General features: G+C 39.3%; 3 protein-coding genes across 5 annotated transcripts in view; 2 read left to right on the plus strand and 1 right to left on the minus strand.

The window, feature by feature from the left end:
* The window catches only part of magi3a (membrane associated guanylate kinase, WW and PDZ domain containing 3a), a 111,061-nt gene extending 106,263 nt beyond the window's left edge, over nucleotides 1-4,798 (plus strand). Inside the window, exons 19-21 of the mRNA XM_031741949.2 lie at nucleotides 13-150; nucleotides 314-452; nucleotides 1,772-4,798. Of these exons, the coding sequence (XP_031597809.2) occupies nucleotides 13-150; nucleotides 314-452; nucleotides 1,772-2,709 (1,215 nt within the window). The 3' untranslated portion in view covers nucleotides 2,710-4,798. The remainder of the gene's footprint in view (nucleotides 1-12; nucleotides 151-313; nucleotides 453-1,771) is intronic.
* Nucleotides 4,799-5,200: 402 nt separating this feature from the next.
* On the plus strand, nucleotides 5,201-12,969 carry LOC116322050 (lysine-specific demethylase 9). The gene is made up of 7 exons (XM_031742036.2): nucleotides 5,201-5,793; nucleotides 6,202-6,842; nucleotides 8,306-8,443; nucleotides 9,478-9,620; nucleotides 9,711-9,878; nucleotides 9,993-10,101; nucleotides 10,222-12,969. Exons 1-7 carry the CDS (start codon nucleotides 5,250-5,252, stop codon nucleotides 10,756-10,758), a joined length of 2,280 nt encoding a protein of 759 aa, XP_031597896.2. The 5' UTR covers nucleotides 5,201-5,249; the 3' UTR covers nucleotides 10,759-12,969.
* Nucleotides 12,935-27,586, minus strand: ptpn22 (protein tyrosine phosphatase non-receptor type 22). 3 transcript variants are annotated; one of them, XM_039604152.1, is made up of 29 exons: nucleotides 27,449-27,586; nucleotides 27,013-27,102; nucleotides 26,672-26,731; nucleotides 26,046-26,164; nucleotides 24,702-24,810; nucleotides 24,218-24,294; nucleotides 23,739-23,834; nucleotides 23,490-23,528; nucleotides 23,240-23,311; nucleotides 22,182-22,241; nucleotides 21,895-22,037; nucleotides 20,112-20,178; nucleotides 19,934-20,011; nucleotides 19,681-19,767; nucleotides 18,769-19,279; nucleotides 18,614-18,688; nucleotides 18,438-18,512; nucleotides 18,156-18,227; nucleotides 17,879-18,027; nucleotides 15,793-15,820; nucleotides 15,530-15,613; nucleotides 15,328-15,396; nucleotides 15,076-15,209; nucleotides 14,915-14,942; nucleotides 14,381-14,443; nucleotides 14,046-14,149; nucleotides 13,922-13,952; nucleotides 13,757-13,837; nucleotides 12,935-13,675 (listed from the first exon to the last, which is right to left on the minus strand). In XM_039604152.1, exons 4-29 carry the CDS (start codon nucleotides 26,145-26,147, stop codon nucleotides 13,614-13,616), a joined length of 2,496 nt encoding a protein of 831 aa, XP_039460086.1. In that variant the 5' UTR covers nucleotides 26,148-26,164; nucleotides 26,672-26,731; nucleotides 27,013-27,102; nucleotides 27,449-27,586; the 3' UTR covers nucleotides 12,935-13,613. The 3 variants fall into 3 exon arrangements, with proteins under 3 accessions (XP_039460086.1, XP_039460085.1, XP_039460087.1); XM_039604151.1 differs by lacking the exon at nucleotides 26,672-26,731; XM_039604153.1 differs by lacking the exons at nucleotides 26,672-26,731; nucleotides 27,013-27,102; nucleotides 27,449-27,586 and having other exon boundaries at nucleotides 15,076-15,173; nucleotides 26,046-26,608.
* Nucleotides 27,587-27,589: the final 3 nt, after the last annotated feature.

A 27,589-nucleotide genomic window follows, 5' to 3' on the forward strand; every position in this document is an offset into this window, starting at 1 on the left:
TGTGAACAACAGGGCTGCTTTGTGGTGGAGCTGGAACGCAGCCAGAGAGGCTTCGGCTTCAGTCTGAGAGGAGGGAAAGAGTATAACATGGGGCTGTTCATTCTTCGTCTGGCCGAGGACGGACCCGCTCTTAAAGATGGCAGGATACATGTATGTTTTCTTTGTCCACTTTATTGAAGTGCAATAGTTCCTAATCAAAGCTTTATTGAGTTTCTCACAGAGCACTCTACCTCGGGCAAATTGAGACATCCTGGCCCTAGCAGTGGAAAAGTTACTGTTAATAGATTTTTTTTCTTTTATTATTATTCGTCAGGTTGGAGATCAAATAGTGGAGATCAATGGCGAGGCCACACAGGGCATTACACACACTCGGGCAATTGAGCTGATCCAAGCAGGAGGCAATAAAGTTCATCTACTTCTCCGACCTGGCCAGGGCTTGGTCCCGGATCACAGTGAGTTATTGCAGAGCACTGCGTGCATGTTGTCGCCGCTGCATATAGATCTACTTAATAGCTTATTAGTCATACATATAGAGAAGCTTTTGTATGGATATGCTAGATAGCAGGGTGCCGAGTTTCCTTTTTCTCATGCATGTGTTGCAAGCTTTCTTGACTTTTCTCTCCTCTCATTCTGTTTTACTACTGCTATTTGGATCTGCCTTTTGTGCTCTTTACCTGCCTTGCTTTCTCTGTTTTCTGCTCTAGCACGGCTGTCTATTTCTACTTTTATCTCTTCCTTCTATAGGTCTGAACTCTTCTTCCACCCTGTGCTTCTACATGAAACCAGAGCATCACTAAAGGCCTCACTGCTTTTCTTGGTCTGTCCCTAATAACATTGGTAATCCTTGTACTCCACCTACTTTTGTTTTAGAACTCTCCTTTCAGAGTGATTTAACTCCCAAATTAAAGTGTTATTCTCTATCCACTATGTCATCCCCCATGATCCACCTCAATAGATCAGTTCATTGTAGCTCAGTAAAAACCTAACGTATTACAGTATAACCAGACTATCCGGAGGGCTAAACTAAAGCAGTGAGTCCTAGAAGAACAAACAGGCCTGCAGGAGCATTGGAAGGCTTCTGAGCCCCACAGGTTATTTTTTAAGGGTATTACAAAACAAGATGCCACTGAACACTCACTGCATCCGTAGTGTGAGTGAAGATGGAGGCCTGGAGAGAAGTTCTTAACCAGATATTGATCAGTGAGTGGAAAAGTGGTAAAAGGATCTGTGTTTATTCACTGGCATCAATCTTTCAATCCAAAGACCAAATTATTTGAATGAATTTCTCTGAGTTGTTGCTCTTAGAAATCCAAAAGCTCATTTCAGCACCTCTAAGTCCATCACGCTCCCTTTTCTCTCTCTGTTTTTTCTGCTGCATATATCTGCTCTCAACTACAGCTGTGCAGTTCTTATCAGCTCTGGGGAAAATTGAAACGTCAGTGCTGAGTGAACTCTAGCACCTTTTCATTGATAGCTATGTTGTCAGCTGATACACATCTCAAACAAGGCAAATATATTAGAGGGGGCTATTACAAAGGACTATTACAGAAAGTGTGCTAGACGGAAAAAATCTTTTTTCCAAAAACTGAGCATATCGCGCTTCTATTGTATGACTTATTTAATCATCTTTAATCTTTGTTGAATGTGCAAAAATATCTCGTTATGATTTTTTTAGCTTCTGCAGTTTCTTTGCTTTCACATAGCAGTTTTGTTTTTTGGTTTTTTGCTTACATCAAACTTTTTTTCTTACTATCTGCTGCTTGCTTCACAGGTTCAAAGGACAAAGTAATCATTCCAACCTCAAGCTTTCCCAGATTCTCTGTATCTGACGGGCAGTCGTCTCCAGCTTCTCCATCCTCTGTCTCCCTCTCTACCTCTGAACTTTCCCCATCCTCACCCAAAATATCTGCCCCTGATGAGTTCCCTGGGGGTGACAGCATAGAACGTGGGTCCCCTGGTGCTGCGAGGGAGCATGGTAGGCAGGCTAACAAACCAAGAGGACAGCAGCTCTCTGACCCTAACCACAAGCGCACCACCAGCCCAAGCACCCAGACCAATAAAACAAGCAGGAGTGACTCCGCAAGTGGTAGCCCCAGAAGAGCCACTGAAGGCCAAAGGGAGCACATAGATCGCTCCCAGAGCCCTCGAAAAAAAGACCATGGCCACAGCGGATCCCTGGAGGACATGAGCAAGGACAGAAAAGCCCAGGGACAGAGAGGCTCCAAGTGGGAACGTGACCCTGCCGTGCCTTTGAGCAACCTGGAGGAGACTCACAGCCCCAGGCGCCCAGCTGGCCAAAAGCCCAATATTGCCTCTGGAGAAGAGCAGGACCTGAGGTACAAGCAGGCTGATTCAGCTTACTGGCAGGAAAGAGGAGCTACAGAGAGTGGAGACAAAACCTGGGGAACCACTGATTACTACAGAAAGGCAAAGAGGGCTGAGCAAGTGGGGTCAGACGCTGATGGCGGCACACTGAACCGAAAGACCGGAAGAGACAAACGGGACAAGGAACATCGAGATGGCAAGTACCATGGTTCAACTGAAGAAGTGAATAAAAAAGACCCACGAGGTTCAAACAGTAGCATCCCAGACCCCAGCTGCAATGGGAACACTACCAGCAAGAAGGGTCCCATCACCCCGGGCCCGTGGAAAGTTCCCAGTTCTGCCAAGATCCAGTCCCGAGTGGACACCACATATGCAGATATCTGAAACCCTGCCAGGACTTTGCATATATAAAGAAAAAGCTGAGCCTCAAACATGGATTCAGAATTGAAGGATTGTTTTTTTAGACATGTCTGACATAGCAGATCACTGTGCAACCAGCAACATAGCTTCTCATTGCTCCTGATTTTTTTTTCTCCAACCAGTTTGCCTAAATCAGTTTGCACCAAGCTGCTGATATGTGATCCGACACACATGTTGTACCTACATGAGTATTGTACTGTATAATGATGTGTAAGCATGTGTGTAACAGATGGGTTCTGAGTGAGGTATTTGGAAGTAACAATGACGTCTATTTTGTGCCAATCAGAGACTCCGGTAATATAAAGAAGCTGCTCCTAATTGCACTCACTGTGAGACTGTTTGTGGATTTTTTGGATACACTGCTCTCCTCCCCACCACGATGAAGGATCCAGATTTTTTTTTTTTATTTGTTTGTTTGTTTTGGGCGTTTTTGTTTTATTGTGTGTGTCACGTTTGAAGGTTTAAAGGCATGCACATGCAATCACAGCTTTTCTTCCAGGTGAGACTAACTCACTGTTGCTGTCACAAATGGATGTTTTAAAAAGTGAGACTTGTGATTTTCTCTGAATGCTGTCTTAAAAGCAAAAACTGTCTTGTAAGTCCTTTATGGTTTGTTTTTTGAGACCGACTAGAGTTGTGAATCGTCTGTGTGACTGCATTCATACATGTGAAGATATGAATCCCCTTAGCATATCAGAGAATGGAAAGACTACCCTGGAGCTTTATATGCATAAATCAGCAGACCAGATACTTGTGGTTATAGTTCAGTTTGTTATATGTGTGTTAATGAAAATAAAGCATACTGTAATTTATTGAAATTAAATGTACACAGAACAGTTAGTACACATAATTTCACTTTTCACGTGGACTTGATGAGGAAAGGTAGAAATGGAACGTGTAGATAAGCATCTCCATCTAAAAGAATACATTCAGAGACTGCAGTTTATGCATCTAATTTCATACAAGCCTGATTCATAAAGTTGCTGACTGTTCACAGCTCTGTATTTTAGGTCCTCTGCCTGCGTGTATGTATACAAGCTGACTTGTAGGCCTGTGTATTTTAAATATCACTGTAGCATCGACTATACTGAAAATGAAACGTATCTCATTTAACAAAGTGGTTACACATATATTGACACATATTATACATGAATTGAATTAACAGAGGCTGAGTGTAAGAAGTGAGACATCTGCCTTTTAACTTACTAAAAACATCAGAAGATATGTGTTTTTGTTACCATAAACTTAGGCACAAAAACGGATAATTCCAACACAAATATCTATTTTTGATCATTGCTTTTGTTTAGTACATGACCCCCATGATTTAAGTAGTATAGTATTGATATTATGCTCCATTATAAGCCAGATGCCCGAAGAATTTACCAAATGTCGCCCTTTGGTGATTGAACATATAGTGCATGAAATTGGCAATACCATTTCTTTAGGAGTCTGGCTTGAAATTACAATCTAAGGTTTGTCAACTTTATTTTTTAATAAATTCAGTGTAATAAAAAAAAGTTATTGGGATAAGTTGCCCTGCTCTAAAGTGAAAATGTAGCATCGTTCCAATGTTTCTCCTGTGGAGTAGAGACACCTAGTGGTTCATACACTGCTGTTCACAAGCAATTTTTTGCTTGAACCCAACCCATAAGGATGTGAAGCAGTAATACATGCATCTGTGGGTCTGTAAGACAACTGCTTAATTTATTGTCCACTTTATTGTGACTATGATGCGATACTGTATTAATTACTGTTCATGCCATTACCATGTATGATACTGTGGCCTTGTATTGCTCCAACATATATACATATATATAAATATATAAAAAAAACTTTTAGTTTTACATCATGGTAGTTGTAAATGTTTATAAATTGTACAGCACCTGTATAAATATTTGCCTTCATGCAGGAAAAAAAAATCCTCTGTAAATTGTTTCATTATTTTTTTAAGGGAAGGGAACCGAGAGGAAATGCTATAAAGTGGTTGAAAAGAAATAATAATCTGGTCATGGCATTTTGTTCATGCACTGATAAATAAAGGTTTACTGATTAAGTGTTTGTTTTGTCCTCTTTTTTCGCCTCAGTGGGTGTGCCACTGCATTAAGATGACAACTTTAAAAAAATATATATATATATTATTTTTACCTCAAATTAGAGTCGGTTACAGTGGTTTAATGTTGTGGCGTGTAATATTGCTGCTTCACAGTTCTCACCCGCTGTAAAGGCAAAAGCTCCGCCTCCACTGGGTTAACCATTACGTCAGCTGAGCAGAGGTGAGTGCGTGCAAAGCCGCACGCATTCAGTACATTCCAAACTCCAACTCCCATGCAGCCATGCGCCGTCTTTAAACTACATTACCTACAGATCAATGCGTTGCGCGTGCGCAATGGACTCAACTCAGCGACGGGAACTACAAATTAACGGCAAGAGGACTACAAATTGTCGGGGACCTGCGCAGTAAGAACCCAGAGTCCTTTAAATTGTTGACTACTGTACGTGCAAAGATGGCAGCTCAAGTCGACTTGCTCCGTTCCAAAGTAGAAGACAAAATGGTAAGAGATCGACTGGAGCGATTCATGAAAGAGAAGAAAAAGAAGAAGAAAAGGGACTTGTCGCCGTTGGCCGACAAACGGGAGAGGTCTGAGAAAGAAGCGAAGAAAGTGAAGCTCCATCACCACCATCATAATCACAAACACGCCGAGCACCGGATCCATCAGCCGCATCAGCTGCAGCAAAATCCCAAGCCCCACAACTTCAGCACGGACAAGCACGTCCTGCACAGCCACCATCACAATCACAGCCTCACCAACGGCACGAAGAAGCCAGTTTTTCCTCCGCCTCAACCGCGAAAGGTGCCGGAGCAGCTGCAGAAGAAGCAAACGGTGCCTTCACAGCCACCTGCGCTCTTCACTTTCACGCCTCTCAAAGTGGTCAAGGCCAAGCCCCAGGAATTCAAAGAAAAGCCCAGGGATAAGGACCTGAAACTAAAGCTGAAGAAGGAAAATGAAGAAGCAAATGTGAAACACGTCGAACTGAAGAAAAAGAAAGGTGAGCTTTGCTATTTTTTATTTATTTATTTATTTACTTTCGTTTAAAGACTGTTGGCATTTTAAGATGGATGTTGGGGGGATCTGAATGACAAGTAACGGCATGTAATGTATGAGTGTTTTGATAATAACAATTTGTAATGTTTGCTGTTAAGTAGTGCCATTTATGGAGTAGATATACAACTGACCTAGTGTATATCCTTTGATAGTAAAAAAGGAAAAAAAGAAGCAATGAATACGTAAAACTTACAGAAAATATGTCCCTGAACCTGAATCATCATAGCTAGTCTGCTGCATTATGGATTGACTATAGAACAATCAGAGCAAAACAGCTTTTTTTTTTTTTTTTTTTTTTTTTTTTTATATGCACATCCTTCTTTTCTAACTTTAGCTGCTCATTTACTTGTAGAGCCAAGGCCTCACAATGAGAATGGCAAGTCTTTAACACTAGAAGAATATCTCCTTAAGAAAAAAAAGAAGAAGAAGAAGAACCATGAGGATGAGCACGGTGTCAAGAAGGTTCGACACATGCACAACAAAGCCGTTCAGACTGTATGCTCAGGGGTTGGAACAGATCCTTCTCTGCCTGGCAGCATTAAGCATGAAAGCAATCACCATCCTGGCAGAGATGCTGTCAACTACCCGGCCCACCTCCATGCTCTCAAACAGGTTCACGCCCCCTTCTTTTCCCACCAGGACCACTACATCCGCAGCTCCTGTCTCCAGACAGGAACACGGTATGGACGCTTCATACATGAGGAAAGGCAACCCAATGGTGGGGGGTCTATCTTGCACGCCTATGCTGATGAGTTGGCCTGTCTTAGTCCGGCTGAGATGGAGTGCTTTGCCCAGGAATTTCTGAAACTGGCCTTTGCTGAAAAGCCTAAAGGTGCAGCCTCCTATGCCTTGTCAGTAGTACACAATGCAGCTGCATACCTACCGGACTTCTTGGACTACTTTGCCTTCAACTTCCCCAACACGCCGGTCAAAATGGAGATAATGGGCAAGAAAGACATTGAGACTACCACTATTGCCAACTTTCACTCTCAGGTATGTGAAAAGGGCAAAGGGTTCTCCTGACCTTAACACAAAAAATGTAAACAAAATCCCTCGTGACATTCATAAACAAATGTACAGGACACTGCTTGGGGTGAGCAGAGTGGTTAGATGCTGATCAGCATGAATTTGTGTTAAAAAACCACTAAAAGTTATTTCCATTATGAATGGAACTAAATGTTAAATATATATTGCTTTTCATTGATGTTTTAGTGTAAAGATTCCTCGGTTTTAATCAACTAACAGTACAAAACCCAGATAGAAGTACGAGAAATTCTTGTTCTTGTGCTATAATATCAGAGAGAAGGTGGATTTATAGAGGGGACAGTTTTGGGGAGAGCAAATTTAAACTTGCAGAATATGTTTTTTTGGGGGGTGTTGTTGTTTTTTTTTTTTTTTTTTAAGAACATTTTTGTGTCAGAGATGCAAAAACATAAATGGAGTAAATTAGGTTACAGCTGAGATGATGTGTCATGAACGAAACTATCAGACTGCTCAGTGTTTTTAAGTTGTAGACAGTGGAAATAGATAGCATCGCCCATGAGGGCAATGAGTTCCCCCACTCCACCAGTGTTTATACATCAGGTGCAGATACTTTTTCTGGTGAGATGCGACACACAGAAACGGAAAACAAATTTTAGATAAAATGAATATTGTTGTGAGTCAGAGCAAGCCCTATAAAAGCCACAATCTTAAATGAGGTGCAAAAATATTTGCCTCTTAGTGGCTGTCTGTGTTTAATGTATATTCTCATTAAGTTGAAAAACTGCTGGTGGCTGGGTGTGTTTGGTCTCAGAGGGGACTTGCAGTCACAGTTGTTTCATGATGTTGCGAACTGGTTCGTTTGGAAAAGCTGCAGAAAGACGAAACTGTGTCAGTACATCTGTGTATGTGTGTCGCTGAAAAGGACACAGAGCTCAGCAGTTTGTCTTTATGCATGGAGTTTAATCGTTTCACCACTGCATAAATGCACTAATTTGTTTTTTTTTTTGTTGTTGTTGTTTTTACTAGGACATTACATAAGACAGCAGTGTTTATGTTGCTGATCACATTCGTGATTCATGAAGCGTTTGATCATTTTGCTACAATTACTGTGTATTTTCTATGCATTCATGTGTGCTTCTACAAATAAAGGTGTGACTCGCGTATTACGGTCTGTAGTGTCTCAGCTAGACACACACGGGCCAGAAATCCATTAGAGTGACTTGTGTATGGATTTTCCCCCTCCTTTGAATATGCTACCAGATGATGTGTGACTGAGTAAATCGAATCCGTTAGCCATAAAGTGTCGCTGAAGCTTCGTCGCAATCATTAATCTGTGATATGAGAGTGCACATTCTTCTTCAGGCTTTGACATTTAACAGTCATTTGTTTTGTGTCTAAATGCAGTATACAAAGACAGCAAGTTGGACTGTAGCACACACCCTGAAGTATATTTTAAATTTCTGCTGTCCTAGGTGAATCGGACTTACTGTTCAGGGACTTACCGAGCTGGACCCATGAGGCAGATCAGCTTGGTTGGAGCCGTTGACGAGGAAGTTGGAGATTACTTCCCAGATTTCCTGGACATGCTGGAAGAGTCCCCATTTCTCAAGGTCAGAGGAAATATAAGAGTCCTAATAGATGGAAGTTTGTAGTCTACCTACACGGCTCACACAGCACTTAGGTTTTGTAACAATTTTGTTTTGTGTACCATGACAGCCACAGTAGGAACAATATGCTAAAGAACTGGGACAAGAATATGCATACATAGCTGCAGCACTCTGTGTTCCATGAAGTTAGAGTAAGCAGTATGTTGTAAAGTACTGTAAAACTAGCTACTTGGTTCTGTAAGGCTGCACTTGGACACTTCTCATGCTGTATGTGGCCTAACCAGTAAAGATTAGGTCACTCAACATTAGCACGAAGTGATTATTTTAATGCTAACATAAGAAATGGGATGAATCCAGAGGTATACTAGAGCCTTATGTGTGCCATTATTCATCCAAATAAATTGAGAACAACATGCATTGTGTTGCATAACAAACAATAACTGATGGTGGCTCTAGTGAAAGCTTAATGGAGCACAGAAAATACAAATATAGAGTTCTGAAGACTTCAGCAAATTATTGCCTGCAAAAAGCAAAATATTGCATATGAATAATGGCAAACTTTTTCATTTGGCCTTATTTATGAAATCCTAAATGGTAGGGACTGTGTATTTAAAGTGCTTTTAAAACTGAACCTGACTTTCCAGTGATTATTTCAAACTGAATATACTCGAAGCCTAAAGTACAGGAAGCAAAAACTTGTTGCAGTACTTACGTTCTGGGCTGTAGACTTGAAGATGTTGAATGTTAAGAAGTACCAACACTCCAATCAATCTAGTGCTAACACATTCCTAATAAACTGTTATTTGTAACATATGTTTAACCTTTTATTAGCAGTTATGTAGATATGACCTAATTTGTAACCAGTTACATCTCAAACATAGAAGTTTTATTGTTACCACCATCCTCCAGCATTACCCAGCATATACAGGGCTCATCAGCAAATAGCATATGCTTAATAGGCTGTAATATGATGCATATCAAGGTAAACTTGAATCCTTGATGTTTCTTAATGTTTGTGTCTGTGTATATCATCACAGATGACCCTCCCATGGGGAACCCTCTCTAGTCTAAAACTGGACTGTCGCTCTCAGAGTGATGATGGGCCGATCATGTGGGTCCGACCAGGTGAACAGATGGTGCCCACTGCTGACATGCCTAAGTCTCCTTTCAAACGGCGCAGGTACAAGTTCATCTGTGGGTTTATCAGTGTATACACGCAAGGAATTCATGATGTAACCTCTGGTTTTCTTCTTCGTGTGTGTTTCTTCAGGTCCATGAATGAGGTCAAAAATCTGCACTACCTACCGAGAACCAGTGAACCCAGGGAGGTTCTCTTTGAAGACCGAACTAAGGCCCACGCTGATCATATTGGGCAGAGTTTTGACTGGCAGAGCACTGCTGCTGTCGGTGTACTGAAGGCAGTGCATTTTGGAGAAGGGTGAGTATCTCTTTAATAAAGATGATGCGATAGCAGCACCTCATGCATCATGATATGTGAAGTGGGAAAGTAACTTTTCGATATACTTTGTTTCTTTTTTAAAATCTGCTACAGGAATAACCGACCACGTATAACCAAAGATGTAGTGTGTTTTGATGCTGGGGACTTCAATGAAGTTGTCCAGAGGCTGCAGCTGGATCTGTATGAACCTCCAGTAGCTCAGGTGAGAAGTGTGGCTTTATAGATATGTTGTTTTTTTTGTTTTTTTTTATATTATAGAGTTTTTTTTGTTTGTTTGTTTGCTTTAAAGTAAAACTGCTATGTGTCTTCGTTCTTTGTGCAGTGTGTTCAATGGGTGGATGATGCAAAGCTCAACCAGCTGAGGAGGGAAGGCATTCGCTATATCCGCGCCCAGCTGTGTGACGACGACATTTACTTCATCCCAAGGAACGTCATCCACCAATTCAAGACCGTGTCTGCAGTCTGCAGCCTCGCCTGGCACATCCGCCTCAAAGAGTACCATTCAGAAGACGTGACCGCAAAGGAGGAGCAGCAACCCAACGATCTCAGCCCCACCTCTGGTCGAGTGTCGTTTTTCTCCCCTGCCAGGCCCGATGCCTCCATAACCCCCTGTGCGAGACCACAGGGAGACAACATCCAAGGAGGGGTGGCTAAAACTGAAGAACCCGAGTTCCAGAGGCCAGCAACACCTTCCCAGGAAACTCAGCCAGCCCCTCCGCAGCCTGCTAAATCTGCTCACCTCCCAACAACATACAAGGATCCCCACCATTTCTTAGCACCAGTCCACCCTGGATGTACACCTTCAAAAGAGCCCAGCCTTCCGAAAGCTCATGGCCACACTGCAGACTTCCCAGAATGACCTTATAACCCCATCTACCCCCACAACCTATATTTCCCTTGTAAAGGAATTTTGGACTTGGACTGACATCTATGTCAATCAGGAAGCTTTTTGACTTAAATTATTGTTCACGCTTTTTTTTGTTTGTTTGTTTTTAATCTTCAAATGTTGTTTATGATGTAGTCACATTTCCCCCCCCAGTCCAATTACATCATTTAATGGGATTGTATAATACAATTTCTTTTTTTATATTGCTCCCACATTCACTGTAACTCTCCACTGTTTTATTCAGAAGCTGTGTATAGAAACTATTATTTTTTAGACTGACATAATTTGTCACATGCACATGTTTTAATATATGTTGAATGTTTAGCTGGTTTAGCTTCCATATCATGGAAGAACTGAAGTCGCAAAATGCTTGTGGATTGATTTAGAAACTTAAAAAATGTAAGTATAGAAGCATGATACTGATATTTTTTTTATTAGTTTCAGTGACCGATGCAAAGTGAACTAATGTTATCTTAATACTGCGGCTTCTCATTGATAGACTGAGTTGTCAAAGTGCCGCCAGGCCTTTCTTAATTGATTTAAAAGCTTGGGAAGAATTGGACCTTTTACATTCGTCATGCCTATGAAAATAATAATTAGCTGTTACTTTGGATCACATTCAAACGCCATCTTTTAAACTTGAGTATAATTTCCTTTAAACTAAGCAACATACAATATATTGTCTAAATATATTACAAGCACTTAAATCTTACTCGTCTGCTTCATAAGTTGAAGTTTGGGCAGTTCTTTATTTAAATACCATTTTATACAGGGCCTTTTTCTTACTGTTAATACAGTTTTTTGATATTTATTTATTTTCTTAAGATTGAGCTTAAAATATGAACACAGGTTTATAACCAGTGATGAGTATTTAAGATTATGACCTAATTGTAAAAGCACTTCTAAATGACTAAGGAATCACATCTATTGCGCTTAGCAATAACAATTTGACTCTTTTCTTCATGTGTGGAGTTAGTATTCAGAATTTGGAATGTAAATATTATGTTGTTATTGCTGGGAATATGTTGCAGCTGTCTTTCAGTCTCAGTTTAATTAAAATTCCATTCACACTTTTATTGTTAACTGATAATGTCATTATGCTGAAGAAGGCACTTTGTAGTGAGTTTGACGTAGTTGCAACTATGTGGCATCAGAAAATGTAAGCCCCGCCCCCCGCCTGCACAAGGTTTGTCCAAAAATACTGCTGTCAGTCACAACATTAGAACTACTTGCCTCATAGTATGTAACTCCTGGCACAACACTGTCAGCAGTCCCGAAGGGTCTGTGTCTGTGGTCTCTGGGGATCAGACTATTGCATCTCACAAATGCACGATTATACTAGAACCTGCAGAGTTTTGAGGCCCGGTCTATGCCTTGGGCATTTTAGTCTGTTCAGCCATTCCTGAGCACTTTTTGTGTTGTGTCAGGGTTCTGCTCAGGGAGGCCCATGCAGCCTTTTTTTTGGAGTTGTACCATCCACATGAATACCTGAATTATTTCCTCAAAGTCGAACGCAGTGAGTGTTATTTCTGTGCGAGTCTGTAATGCTGTGGCTAATAGGCGTATAGCGTCGTAGCTTTGATCGAGTTTTAGAGGACGACCGAGTCTCGGAGCGAGCTTCATTCTGTTGTCTTCTAAATTTTGCTCCTGTGTGAAGGAAGTGATGGTGTTTTGCCGCCTTTGCTATACCACTGACTACATCTTAGTGCCTTGTACTTTATATAGCTAGCCTCATTTAAACCTGCAAGGTTTATTTGTTGAGTAGGATGGTAAAATGGGGTGAGGCCAAACAGCCATAGTGTACCATGTTTTTGTTATTAAAAAAAAATGTTGCTCACATGATCCTTTTTACATTTGCATGATATCCAAAAGCAAATAATAATAGCATCATAGTTTTATAGAAGATTAGGCCTTTCATAATCCAAACTAGGAAGAAAAATGGCTTTTTTTGTCAGAAATGTGGCTTTCACATGGTCTTAACTTAATAAATCGATGTAGAAAACCCCCCCCATCACAGCCCTGTCATATCAGGCTTTTGTCATTTCATGTTGCAATGCTCTGTGTGCCAGAAACATGGATTTCTGTTGTTTGTAATGTGATGTAGTCTTGTTAAACAAGAGGGGAAAAAAAAACACAATTAGAATGCATACTGTCAATATTTTTTAATAAATAATTTGTGTGTAACCAGTGTATGTAATATAGTTAAGCTTTACAGTTGCAACACATGCATATTAAATATGCATATTCAATGCTCCATTAACTGGACATGTCTTTGAAGGTGGTGTTAGTAGTTTTTAAAACATTTAAAAACTGCAGGTGGTCATGTCAAATATGGCAAACAGACATTTAGTAATGAGCTCTATTTCACAGAAAAAGTCAAGTAATGAACACCAAGTAGCATACCCGTTTTATGTTATGCTGAAAGCATAAAGGCACATATCAAAATATATTTCTTGCATGCCAGGTTTGACAGCATTGCTTTGAGCTTTAATGCAAGAAGTGTTAAAACTTCTCACTGCTTACTTCTGCACACAAGTTATTGTAAAGACTAGCATTCCTGAGTTTGAACTTTCAAGTCATTCATCTTAGTGGCTGTCCATGTTTTTCTTTTAAAGCTACTGTTTTTCAATTAAAATCCATTTTTGTTCATAAATCGTACGTAACATATTCAGAGCAGGAAACAAGACTTCCCTGTTGGGGGTGCTATAGTGCTGGTGCTTGTTTGATCGCCACTTAGTCCTGAGGAAATGAGGCGAATCTTCTAGCAATGCAATGTGTCACTGTGACCATCATAAAAAACACTTCTACTTTTTATGTTTCCAGAGAAGTCAGACCCAAGTGTCAGGATATTTCCTGGGGCCTTTCGGCTTTCCAAAACGGTTTCCAAATCCTGCGGGTGATAAAAATGGTGTTATAATGTATTATGTGATACTGAAATACATATGATTGGTTATAGTATATGTAGGCCTACCAAACTTGAACACTGAAAAAACACTGCATGGTTGAGATGACGCTCCAGGTTGAGTGGGAGGCAATGGAGGGGCAGTTTTTGCTGAGGATATGAGAATTTACAGATCTATTAGTTTGAGCTGTCTGATATCGGGACCGTATCAAAGTTTTATCTTAGCATACTTACGTCGTTGTTTGTGTTTAAAAAATCTTAGACTCTAGGCAAAGGAAACAAAAACACAAATTAGAGCCAATATACTTTTAAATATCCCTGAAACGTGCAACTATGTATTTGTATATCTTACGTTTACCTTTGTTCTACTCATGGCCTTCTCACTGTTTTTGTCTGATTTGTTTTCTGATTTCTCGTTGTTCAGGGAGGCTCTGCGGTTCACATCACAGTGTTCCGCTTGAGCTGATTAACACAGAAACAGAAAGAAAATGAAATAATTTGTGTTTGAAATTTCGCCAAGCGTAACCTAACGCGATCTGCTTTTCACGTCAAGAATAATCCCTATGTTGTGAAGTCTTATTGCAAAGCACTTGGCTGACAGATTTCCATGCAAGACGTATACACAGGTCTTCTAATAACAGTGTGTGTGAGAGAGGCTACTGTGTATTTTGTTTAATGCCTGAACCAACTCACCACTTCCTCCTTCAGCTACAAACACAGTAGGTGGAGCGATCGGCTGAACTGCAGTTGGGGGCTCTGCGGTGGAAACACAATGATAAACTACACCCAGCACATAAAGAAGCATTTAGATTAATCATGAATAAAACAAGTAGTAATTTAAAAGTCAAGCTTGCATCAGTTGTTTTATCATATCATGCCTCCCAGTGGTGAAAATAAGTACTCCAACATTTTCAAAGTAACAAACAAACTTTTGACACCATTTAAAAAGTATTTTTTTATGTAACAGTAAGTAAATCAGTTTGGTCACTGGCCAAAACTGATTAAAATCCAAACTTGACAAAGTCTATAGTTTCCGTTCCCAACTTTGAAACAGTCTTAATAAGAGCTCTGTGTATATGCAAAAGCCACACCTCCACTGCTCACTAAAAACCACAAAAGGCTTATGATTATGATCAAATATTGCTATTTATACCCTTTCAATGGAAAGCCACTTAATCTCAGATCAAAAGAGGGGGGTATCATCATTCATTGAACTGAACAACCTACCTTGTCTTGAACTTTTAGGTCGAACACTCTGTGGGGAAGCGTTTAAAAACAAAAATGTTAAAAGTCTTAGGGAACTTATCATTGTAATCACTGCTTCTCTGTTTGCTGTCTTACTTAGAACAGCGTGTTCTATTGCTTTGGAGCTATTTTACCACCATTACCTTGCTCCTGCTCATGACAGCATCGTGGAAATTCTTGGGCTGAGAAGTGCCATCCCACTCAGATGATATACCCACCCTTGTTGAGGGGTGCGCTATTTCTAACGGTTGTGGGCAAATGGCGGTTAGCTCATGAACTAAACAAACAACAAAACAAATTTTTAAAAAAAAGGTATTCCACAAAGACATAGAGTACTGCTGTACAAATACACCGTTGTACCTATCGCTGCTATAAGCAGTTGATGGTATACTCACTGTCTTCTGTGGCGAGGATGAAGGATTGTCGAGTTCTCTCTGGAAGGGGAGGTGTCAGACTGCGCTCGGCTGCACAATCGAATACAACCAACCGTGAATTTTTCATTTCTTATTAGGTAACAGTTACCTCATTCACTGTTTTGCATGCAAGTGTTTTATTCTAAAACAAGACTTCAAGGCAAATATCAAAGTTAGATCGTACCTTTGGCAGGCTGTGGGGGAGATAGCGGCTCCATAGACGGAGAGTAAGAACAATTTGAAGAAAGGTCAGGATCATTTACTGGTCCTACAGTACAAAAAAGCAATGTTATATAAATCATTGCAAAGCACATGTAGAAATATGTTACTAATTGTGAGAATTTATGAAAATGTAAAATTTAATTTTTTTTTATCGTTGTAGAATTTTACAAAGGTATCGTTTATTACACTGTTAGTAGCACATTTTTAATTAAATAAAAATCTTACCTGTAAAGGTCATTTTCACTTTCAGACTCTACAAGAAAGAAAAGTATCCCACAGTTATCTATATCTATATCTCAGAAATATTTCCAAAACAGTATACATTAATTTCAGTTTTATTTTAGATCATGACATCAAGCATTAAGTGTGTCGCTAAATGAATACTATAATTATAATGACAATGAAATATTTTTTTAACTCCTCTTTTATTCCTTGCAAGCAAAAGTTTGTTCACAGAACTAAAAGGAAGCAAAAGGGAAACTACATAACCACTAAACGTACAGACGCAACAGGGATGATACTCAGCAATGCATTTATTCTTACTACATCTAAACAGTTACCGCTATTGTTTTGTAAGGGAAATGGTTTTGAAAACGGTAGTGAATCAACAACGTGAGTTATCACAAACCTTGACGTGTGTCATTGTGACATTTCTGGGTGTGACATTGCGCCCACATGTTCTGGGACGCACATAATTACTAATAACTACTGTAAATGAGTAAAATGAATAACAAATACAAACTGATTCCAGACCCGATTCCAGAAAAGCGGCAAATGAAAACAGTTATAAAGATTAAGTAAATCTCATGAACTCAAATTTCATTTGCAACAGAACATAGAAAACATTTTAAATGTTTAAACTGAGAAACCGTCCCATTTTGGGAAAAACTATTAGCTCATGTTGAATTTGATTGTATCAACATGTATAAATAAACTGGTAACTAGCAACAAAAGGCAGGAAAAACAAGAGGTACTAAAAAGAAAGAACTAGAAGAAAATTGTGCAAATAAGTGATCACATCTTAGCAACAGTCAGTAATATGACTTGGTGGAAAAAGGAGTATCTTTTAGAGGCAGAAGTAAAGATGGCAAGAGGTTCACCAATCTGCAAACAACTGTATCTACAAGCACATTCAGAATAATGTTGCTCGGTTTAAAATTGTATAAATATTTCATCATCAAGAGCGTGCAAGGGACAAAGCTGAAAATCAACACCGGATGCCCTCGGGTGGCACAGCATTGAAAACAAAAATGGTTTTGTCATGGAAATCGCTGCATGGACTCAGGAACACAAGAATCATAGTCTGTGAACACAGTTTACCACGCCATGCACAAGTACTTGTTAAAACTCTATCATGCAAAGAAGAACATGCAAACATGATCTAGAAAGGCCACCATCCTTTTAAACCAAAGCAACAAAAGGCAATGTGGAAATTTGAAATTGTTTCTGGAGAACATGGATGCCGGTGGGACCATATCGCTTGTTATCAGCACTCGGTTCAAAAGCCTGTGTCTCTAATGGTACAGGGGTGCATTATTGCCTGTGTGATCGGCAGTTTGCACGTCTGCAATGGCACCATTATGGCTGATGGTCCAAACATTTTTGAGACATGTTGCTGCCATCAAATTCAAAATGAGCCAGTATTTTCTTAAAATGTTTGTTTTGATTTGTTTTCTGTTTTCTACTGTGAATAAATTATGTGTTTCTGAGTTTTGCAGATCATTGCATTCTGTTCTATACTTTACACAGTGTCCCAACCTTTAACGACTGTGTTTGTTGAAGCTGCAAAGCCTCGTGAGCGAGAAAGCCAAAAACCAGTTATCAGTCTGGTGACTGAGAATAACCACAGACAAGAGTAAGAGCTATTATTTATTTTAAGCTCCGCACGTATTTCGAATAATACAAAAATTTGAAAATGTCTATAAGTCTCTGGTTTGGTTAGAACGACCAGTTCCTTAATTTGCTGCAGCGCAACAGTAGAGATAAGCGAGATAACCTCCTGCAACATGTTTTGTTTATAGATCACGATGACTAATACAAGAAAGCTGCTTAAGTAACCAGTAGATTGATTATATATTTAGTGGACTGTTGATTCTTTCTTTTTCTATTTCTCAGCATTACTGACACATAGAGCGTGCACTTCTAATTAACAGCTGTTAGGTTGATATATAATTTGATTGAGCTTGCTTTACAGTAATTCTTATACATGTCATAAATCTTCTCTTTTTATGCATTAATAGAGGCATTCATAACTGATATATGGAACCGGAAATTTTGCAGGAAAAGAGAATTCTAGAGAATTCTTTCTTACCTTACTCCTCTCAAAAGATTTCCTCTCATTCTGAAATGTAGTGGCTCCATGATTTGAGTTGCCAAACCATTCTGAAGACATTCCTATTACATTCAGGTTCACCGCTGGTGCGACCCCTGGTATGACCTCTAATTTCTGCTCCACGGGAGCTGAAAAGTCAAAATAAGCAATTTCATTAATCAATTGTCTTTTTATGAATACTAAAATACCTGAAAAAGCTTTTTCATTTTTTAAAATTACTCTTTCATCATTGAGATTTCTGAAATTATGAAGTCACCTTGATCAATAGCCAGCTCAAAAGATTCAGGGGTTCTTTCTGGAAGTGGGGGTGCAGGTGAGGGGGGACTGCCTGGAAGTAAGGAAATAAGTATAAATAAGTATAATAGTGTATCAATAATAGTGCACTTGCTGAATAACATGATTGCAATATGAAGGACTTTGATCAAGATCTTATTGCAAGTGATCAGTAGACGGTTGATGCATTGGAAACTGTTGTTAATATGTTGCAGACATCTACATACTTAATAGTTTCATTTATTTTCCAGTTACGTGTTCTTACCACTCATTTCTGTAAGTGCATCAGCAGCAGCATCGTGTGGAATAATTGATAACCTTTCAAAAGGGTCAGATACCTCTGAAAGACAAAATCGCATGTTGCAATGTTGCATCGTTTAAGTAAGCGTCCCTTAAGCTAACAGCTCATATTCCAGATGTATGTTCACTATGGGCCCTAACCTGTATCCACAGCCAGCATGTAGGATTCTGGGGTTCGTTCGGGTAGTGGAGGAGGGTCTTCTCCAGAAGTACAGACTACAAAAACAGAAAAATCAGCTGCTATTGTCGGTGTTGCTCATCTTGAAACTAACTCATGCACAGGCACTAGCACTAACCTGAAGCAGGTGAGTTGGCCTCCAGAGTGTGGTCATTCAAAAGTAATGAGGGTGCATTGAAAAGAGGGCTAAATGTCCATTCTGTGGTCTCCTCAGCAGCACCCACGAGTCCCCCATCTGATGACGGAGAACTCAAACCAGTGTCAAAGTAGGGGTCCTCCACCATTGAACAAATGGCTGCTGCTATATCTGGCGAAGGCTGACGGATCAGTGACGGTACACTATCACTCTCTGCAATCAATTCTTCTGCTGAAGGAATTCTCTGATTTGCATGCACCATCCAGGGTCCTTCATTCAGGTCCTGGGGAACTGACTCAGGAGAGGTCTGGAACAGATGCCATTGTTGCTGGTCTGTGTGCATGTCCATGGCGTTTAAGAAAAGTAGGTTTTCTGAAGAAGCCAAAGGACTGTTGTACTGTGGTAGGAAGGCCCGTTCCTCGTCAAGCAGATACTGAAATTGTGGCAGAAAACCAGACTCCTCACCTGGGATAAAGACCTCATTTTCAGAGGCCTTTAGGAGGAGAATGAGTTGCAACAAGAACAGATTATTGATTATAATTTGCATGTAAATTCAGTATGCTTTTAAAATATGAATGTTCTCTGTTTAACAGTAAATAAGAGAAGTGTACAGCAAAAGATTCAACAGAGCACAGAGGTGTCACTGCCTTCTTAGTTAATTTTTGAATCTGCCAGTTTGATGATTTTCCGCTTTGATCATGTGACTACATTCTATTTTAATGTTGCTGAAACCACAAGAAAGCCTGCCACATCTACTGTTTCTGTTTTACAGATTCAGAGGGCTGTGCTTTTCGGTATGCGTTGATGAAGCACACAACCGAAAACCGTGTCATCTCTGCGTCTAGCTAGTCTCTCTCTAAGCTCACTGACAATGATAAATCCCTGGTTACTTACCTTGTTTTGGAAAGTCTGTTCATCTACAGACTGCAAATATCTCTGAAATAGTAACTTGATGGTTCTGTAGACAAGGTCATATTGTTCCTGAGATTAAACAACAAAAATTTGTTCTGTTAGGTTGCATAACTTTGGGGCACGATTCACGAAACAAAAATGACATTAACTGGAATTACTGTTATTTAAATTGCTTGAAATGTGCTTCTGTTGATTGGAAGACTTGTTAGATGTGATGTTAAAAAACATCAAGTACCTTGGTTTGAACTAAAGATGGCCTCTGGGTTCTCATGCTTTGAACTAAATTGTAGATGCTGAAATCTGAAGTGATCATCTATAAACAAGCACACAAAAGTAATGGAGAGGTTGGCAATTTTACAGTTCAACACATCTGTCGTACAAAATGTACAGCAAGGCAGAGCAGAATATCTAACCTGTTTCTTTAGGAGGTTCCAAGTATAATCAATGACACACAAGGCTCCTGTTCTACCACAGCCAGCACTGCAAATACACAACAGAAAAACGTCACATTTTTCAGACATTTTCAGTATAACTGCCCCTATGCTTCTTCAACTATGCTATACTTACCCTACATATATGCAGCATAGTTGAAGAAGGCATTAGATGTGATGGTACATATAATGGCTAAACCACAACCACTGCAGCAATGTCTGTAACTATTCACAGCTTACGACTCCCCTCATCAGCTGAATTAAGTACAAAGCTCTTTGTCAGGACGAGAAAATCAATGAAAAACTGGCGCAATAAAAAAATAAAACTTTAATAATAGCGTTTTAGCAACCATGTTGTGGTGACCTGTCACAGATGTGGTGTGGCTTCATGATATGTAGGTTAGGTTATATCTGCTACAAACTCAACAGTACATGGCTGACTCATCATGAGGAGCATCATGGTTTCACATGTTAATAGTTTCTGAACACTCTAGTTAAGTATAAGTTTATAAAAAATAGAATATATATTTATGTAAAAAAAACAATAAGTATGTGACAAAGTAACAGTATGTGACAAATCTATACTTGTTTGTGTTTCTTCAGAGGGAAAGTATGATGCAGAACTGGAAACAAAATGATACAAATTTTCTGCACAACTGACATAGCACTCCATCAAAGCTCACACAGGTGCAATCCCACATGCCCCAAGGTTTTCTGTCTGGACTTATCTGAGTCACAAGCTCTTGCTTTAGCCATAGTGTAAGTGCTGGAAAATTTTAGGGGAAAATGTCTACATATATACTTTACAACCCAGTGGGGTTTTGGCCAACCGCCTACAAACATTTCCTGTTAAAAGAATAGTGTCTAACCTCTAAGCCATATTGCTGGGGACCTGTACACATTGCCCACAAGCAGTACAAACTTCATCACAAACAAAAGCACAGTTCTTCCTTTGATGTGCTTTTTTTCGTTAACACGTTAGAAAGGAGCGATGGCATTTCATACAGTGTTGTAGTTTCTGCTTGTACATGTACTGATAAGATAACAAAGTTATTTTGCGCAATAAAAGTAAAGAATAAAAGAGTGACAACAACCGCAGTTGCTATAATGACTTCATGCTTAACTTTAAATGAAATCGCATGTGAACTTTCAAACTATTTAAAACAACGACAAAAAACAACGTACAAGAATAAAAGAGTCACGTTTTCATTTACCTGAATTATTTTTTTCACATGTAGTTTCATTGTTAGTTGAAATCAATTGAATTATTTCTTGAATCCAGTTAAAAGAAATACTTTGAAATACTTAAGAGAAGACCAACACCATATTCTGATTTCTTTGCATTAAAAAGCAACATGATCTAATTTACATTATATTTAGAAAATCAATCGCTACAAAAATTGACCCCAAGCTGTTGATTCAAGTTGTCCTGAGTGACAGGATGTGAAATTCAAGCATATGAAACCAACAGTGACAAAAGCCTCCTTTCGGTTGGTGCACCTTTTACTTTAAAGGCTAAGCTGTGTACATTCTGATTCATTTCTGGTTTTGCCAAACAGCATCAAAAACCTTTTTCTTAAGAACAATGAACGTTATAGCGCTTTCAACACTATAAGCATTACCTATTAAAAAATAAAGATCAGCTTTGCAGCTCATTTTTGAACAAGAGAATCCACTTCATTCATATGTTAACAGGATGTTTATCATGCTTAAACAACTTAACTCCAGCCATGCAGTAAGTTCAAGTTCTATTCAAATGCCTGACCTGCAGTGGATGCAAATAGGAATGTCATCATGGGCTTGATAAGAGCGCATCTCATGCAACATGTCCAGAATGGGAGGGATGGAGTCCGGTACTCCATGATCTGGCCAGTTGATATAGTGCAACTGTTTCAAGGTTCGGGAACTCTGAAAAAAAATTAAAAGTATTGTACACATTTATAATGCAAGCGTCTTTTTAGAGCACATTAAACTTCATAGTTATATTTTTAGGTTAAGACCCAACTGTCAAATTTGACCACAAAAGTTAGGCAGGCTATAAACAGTGCTTACATTGTGATAGGTCAACCTTAAGGTCCTGGTCAGATAGTCTCCTTTGCTTTCCTCAGAGTCCTGCACAAAAAACAGTTTTTCTTTAACATAGGTTCTTGATCTGTCTGCTTACAAAATTATGGTAAAATAATGTGCGACTTAAAATAGTATAATTAGGTATAGTGTATGTGCATGACATACAGTACTGGTCAGAAGTTTACAGAGATTCATCATGGGTGTGAACGGTAATTTGGGGCTTCTTTGGGATTTTCACTAATCTACACAGGCTCAAAATTATACATAAAAAGTCAAAAAATCCTTTAGCATAAAAAGAATTTGATTGACAGCACTGGTTGGATTGAACAATGCTCAGAACAATGCGAAAGTACAGTGAAAGTCCAAGGAGAACTGCAGATTTACACAAAAGGGAAAGTCTTTTTTAAAATTGTAATGAACTGAGTTTTACGTCACTGAGAAGCTGCTCACCAAGAAAAAAGCCCTGCTCTAAAATTCACCCCTTAAATCTCAAATGAAATTTACAGGTGCCCAAATGAACAAGCCAAAGGTCTTTGGCTTAGAAGTTTTATGGTCAGACAAGACAAAGGTTAAGCCATTTGGCCACAATGACAGAAGATGTGTTTGAAATTGTAAAGGTGAGGTTTTTAAGTCTAATGATATCTAATTTGTGGACTGTGGTTATAAGCTATGCTAAGAAACCAACCAATTTAAATCAACTCTACCAACTCTGTCAAGAAGAGTGGTCAAATATCCAACCAGAATTATGCCAAGCTACAAAAAGCAAAGCAAATCTGGGTGCGGCGCGACTTGCTAAGGGACATTTAACCAAATATTAGTTGTATGTATTTGAGACCATATGAATAATGTTGACCCTGTGTGGATTAGAGAAAATCCAATGTTGAGCAGCCAGTTTTTGTTTTCTAAAGTAGTTAAATATGTATGTAGGTGTCTAAAATTCAGTATAGCAAATACTATAATATATATATTCAGTATAAGTTTTTGCATCAGATCCATTAATCTAATCATCTTGAAAATATGAATAGAGAACAAAAAGTACTCACACAGTAAACTTTAAAAGGCTCACAAACCAACGGCTCCTCGTGTTTCTGTGGCCAATAAACCTCACACTTTTTCTAAAAAAAAAAAAAAAAAAAAAAAAAAAAAAATCATACAAGTATAACAAAAGTACTTTCAATTTAAACAATAAATGATAATAGTTAACAAACTCACACCAGGCTGGTATATAAACATACAAATATAGAGAAAAGTCTGTATGGTGAGAAAAAAGATGGAAAGCAGAGAGAAGTTTACCTTTCCCATCTCAAACTCTCGACAGGCCATCACAACAACCTAGAATCATGAAGATGTGTATAAAAAATTATATATCTAAAAATAAATAAATAAATAAAACATTTTAAAAAGATATGTGAACTGGGATGGGGATCAGTATTTCAGCTACTGTGGCCAAAGTCACAGCTCTTTTAATCTTAATTTAACTTTCAACTGAAGAAATGAAGCAAGTTGTGCTATCTTAAATGCACCTTGTGGTGTAGGCCTTACCTCTATCTTGTATTCCCAAAGCATCCTCAAGAAGTCCACTACTGTGTGGGGCAGAGGACCCTGAGTAGCAATGTAAGCCCTGGAGTTTGATACTCCCTGCACACAAAACACAGTAGTTACATTTGCACAAACCACATTTCAGTCGGGACCCCCGTGGCCAAAAGATACCTGTTATCTCTAATGCAGCAATGATTTGGCAGCATATACCTCCCTAGCCTTCCACTCACAGATACTGGCAGACAGAGGAGCAGCAAGACTCCGGCTCAGACCGTAGCAGAGATCAGTGCAACCACAGATAATGTTAATAAGCTTAGAACAGCATAAAAAAGAGAAGCTGGGGTACAGTTGGTTTGTAAAGTGGCCATTCCACTGTGGCCAGGCTAAAGCAGCCTAAATAGTGCACTTATGACGTTTGTCAATTAGATGTGTAGAAGCTGAGCCATCAGTGGATATAAGCTAAAAGGGCACTTGTTCTTTACCTTGAGGAAACTGGCGTTGATGTAGTCTGTGTCATTTTTTGATGTGACAAGAGTAAGCGTTACTCTGGTGTGGTCAACTACAAAAAGAAAAATATGTAGTTATGAATGTTGGAAAACCTAAAAAAATTCTGAGTGTGCTTTACGTTCTCACAGCCTTGTGGCAAAAAAAAAAAATGAACAGAATTAGAATAAAATAGAGATGAAAAAATAATAAAATATGTTAATGTTTGTAAGCTTTTCCGTGGATCTAGTCTACCTTGTCTAATTTAAATAAATATAAGAAACTTAAGTAGATCTGTTGATCAAATTTAATTTACAATATTAACTAAATGGAGCATTATATACTGTTTATATCGTTTTTTGGTCATTAGCACAACACTATAGGTAATAATATACTTTAAAACTAATCTAGAAGTATTCCTTTACAGTGTTAATGCAGTAAACTGTAAAACTGTTGCATTTTTATACATTTAGACAAGCTTACAGGGCAGAATGTCCTTGTATCGGTTCTTCTTGATGTTTTCCTGCTTTTCTGCTGTTTTGCTAGGATACGTCTTGTCCGTTCGGTACTTTGTTGACTGACTTTTCAACCTCTGAAAAACACAAAAAGAAATTTAAATGCACTGCATTCATCATAGTTCCTAGAAGCCATCTAAATGCCAGAGAGCTATTTTTGTCATGTTTTGCTAATGTGTCATACTGAAACATCCTCCAAGCTTATATTGAGATACAAGTATCATGTAAATGCATCTAAATTCTATTTAATTAGCCAAAACAGCAGATGGGTAATATGAGTTTCATGGTAGTGTTTTCTGCGCATTTACTGGAAAAGCTCTTTCATATTGCAGATCTCTTAAGGTCATAAGCAACTGATACAAGAGAGTGAGTAAAAAGTGGGGCATATAACCAGCAAATTATATGTGACCAATTGCACATTGTCACATGTGGTCAGTTTTTATGTGATTCAGCCTCAGACGAAGAATCTGTGACTCATTTGACTTCAAACTGACATGATGGCTGACAAACTGAGAGGACCTCGATTCTAAATCACCTAAGCGGAAGCTCGGACTCTCAAGTTAAACTCACGTTTGTGCTTGCAGGACTTGTTGAGACATTGGTCTTTTTGTTCTGAGGCCATTTGAGGCAGATCTAAAAGAGTCTGCTAAAGGACTTGAAATACATCTGCACTTCTCTAACACTACAAAGTGCTTTTTGTCCTCAGAGGAAGTGATGCAATGGACTCTTTCCTCTGGAGTGGTTGGGGTGGCAGCAATATGACAGCAGAGGGGCAGCATGTGAAGCACACAGTGCTGTCTTCAGGCACCGCCATGTCACTCATCACCATGGCAGCAGCCCACAGATGATGTCACCCTGGGGTTAACACTTCTCAGGCACAATTTAGTATGCTTGTGTGAGTGTGTTTGTGTGTGTGTGTGTGTGTGTGTGTGTGTGTGTGTGTGTGTGTGTGTGTGCGTGGTTGTTGTTGTTGCTGCTAGTCGTCAATCGTTAAGTGTTACAGGACTTTTGCTTACACTTCTTCCTTGTTGTGCCTTTAGTGACAAGCATCAATACAAAGAGGAAGAATAAAAATGGCGTTGGAACCCTCCGAAAAATACCAGTGTGGTACTTCCCTCAGTGTGATGTCTTTTGTAAAAAACCTAAAAATCGGGAAGACTAAGAACTTTCAGTTTCGACGTGCTTACCGTCAATATAAAAATACAACTTTTTTTAGCGTGTGACTGTAAAAACCATCGAGAAATACAGTATGTCTTCTGGGTTGAGAATTTTTAGCTGTACTTCAACAAGAGGAACATTACGGTTAACTCACCACAAACTCCCCAGCAATGCCGTTAGATGCCTCCTCAGCCGCAGCCTCCTGTCTTTCCAGGTCATCCAGGAAGCTTCTCAGAATCCTGACCTGCTGGTCCATGGCTGGATGTTCACTGTCTGAGATAGGGCAGTTCTCATAGACATGTCATGGCACAAAGGTCCTTGTCCACAGGTCATGGATAGGCTTGCTAAGCTTGGGGACAGGACTGAGGCAGTTGCGTTGCTCCGCTACAGAGCACTTCTGTATTGTAGCTCTCACATGAAGGAACTGGTGTAAGGGAACTTCTGAACTGTCTTACAGAATGTAAGAGGAAGCTAACAGGTTCTGTGGTCAGATTAAAAATATTGCCGCGCCCCCTGTGGGTTTCTCTCACAGGGTCCTAAAGTCACCCGGGTGTTCTATTGCATAAATATGTTGCAAATGGGATGGTAGGGGAAAACAAACATATATTTATGCACATAAACAGTCAAAACAGGTCATCTTAATCAAAATTAGAGTGTAGTGCAGACAGTCTAGCCAGTTGTACAATATTTTAAATACACAAGCCAAGTGGAGGAGAAACGCATGTAGGGATAGAGCCTAAGGCAGAAGAAAGAGGGAGCGCAAGTGTCAAAGATAATCACCCTTAGTTGCTCAGCAGTAATCCACTCAGAGCTTTGGGAAGTCTTCATGTACCTACTTTACTGTACAGTAGACATTTTTGTAATTGAAGTGAGACAGGATGATAAAAAAAATCTTGTGAATCTCAGCTAGTATAAATTCATGCAATTTGTTTAGTAGTTAAGCAACAATACTTTTAAATTCACAATGTGTGCACAAAAAGAGTAGTGGGAGGAGCTATGTTTTCAGGAACCACGGGCAATAACTCACCCGTAAAAGACTTCCCTTTCTTAAATATACATAAAAGCTCAGCGTTGAAAAGAGTGTGGCTTAAAAAATGCAGATGAAAAAATACATTACTTACCAAAGTGCTCACGGGCGTGGATGTAGCCTCTTTTGTCAGTCAACCTTCAATTAATGTTTTTGTCAGGGGTGGTGGCATCATTGAGAAGTTCTGACAGGACATTGCAACATTAAGCAGGTGCTGAGCGCCACATCAGTAGAATAGTGACATCTAGTGGCTTTGTAGTAAACTAACGGAGACATTCTGACACTCAACTAAATGTTACATTAGTCACCGGTTTACAGTAAAAGTCGGAAAAATATCACTGGATAATATCAAAGCATCCAAGACAGACTAGCGAATAACATAAGGTTAAACGAAGATTTTTGCCATGTTTTTTCCAGTCATAAAGAATCAAGCATCTGCTGTGCAAATGTATTTCATGGTGCCCGTAATAATCACAATCAGTGTCGGATAAACTATGACTAACTAGATTAAACAAATGAGAATTTCTTACCAGATAAAGTGAAGTACAGCTCTTATGTGGGGAGGGTTCCCACTCTTTCACTTCACTGCCACTAGTTAGTGGTGCTGCATGTTACACTCGTGTTCAAGGCCTAGCATGTAACCCACAATGCACCTACAGGAAGCTAAGATC

Source organism: Oreochromis aureus, linkage group 20 (assembly GCF_013358895.1).
Source record: "Oreochromis aureus strain Israel breed Guangdong linkage group 20, ZZ_aureus, whole genome shotgun sequence".
Lineage (NCBI taxonomy): Eukaryota > Metazoa > Chordata > Actinopteri > Cichliformes > Cichlidae > Oreochromis > Oreochromis aureus.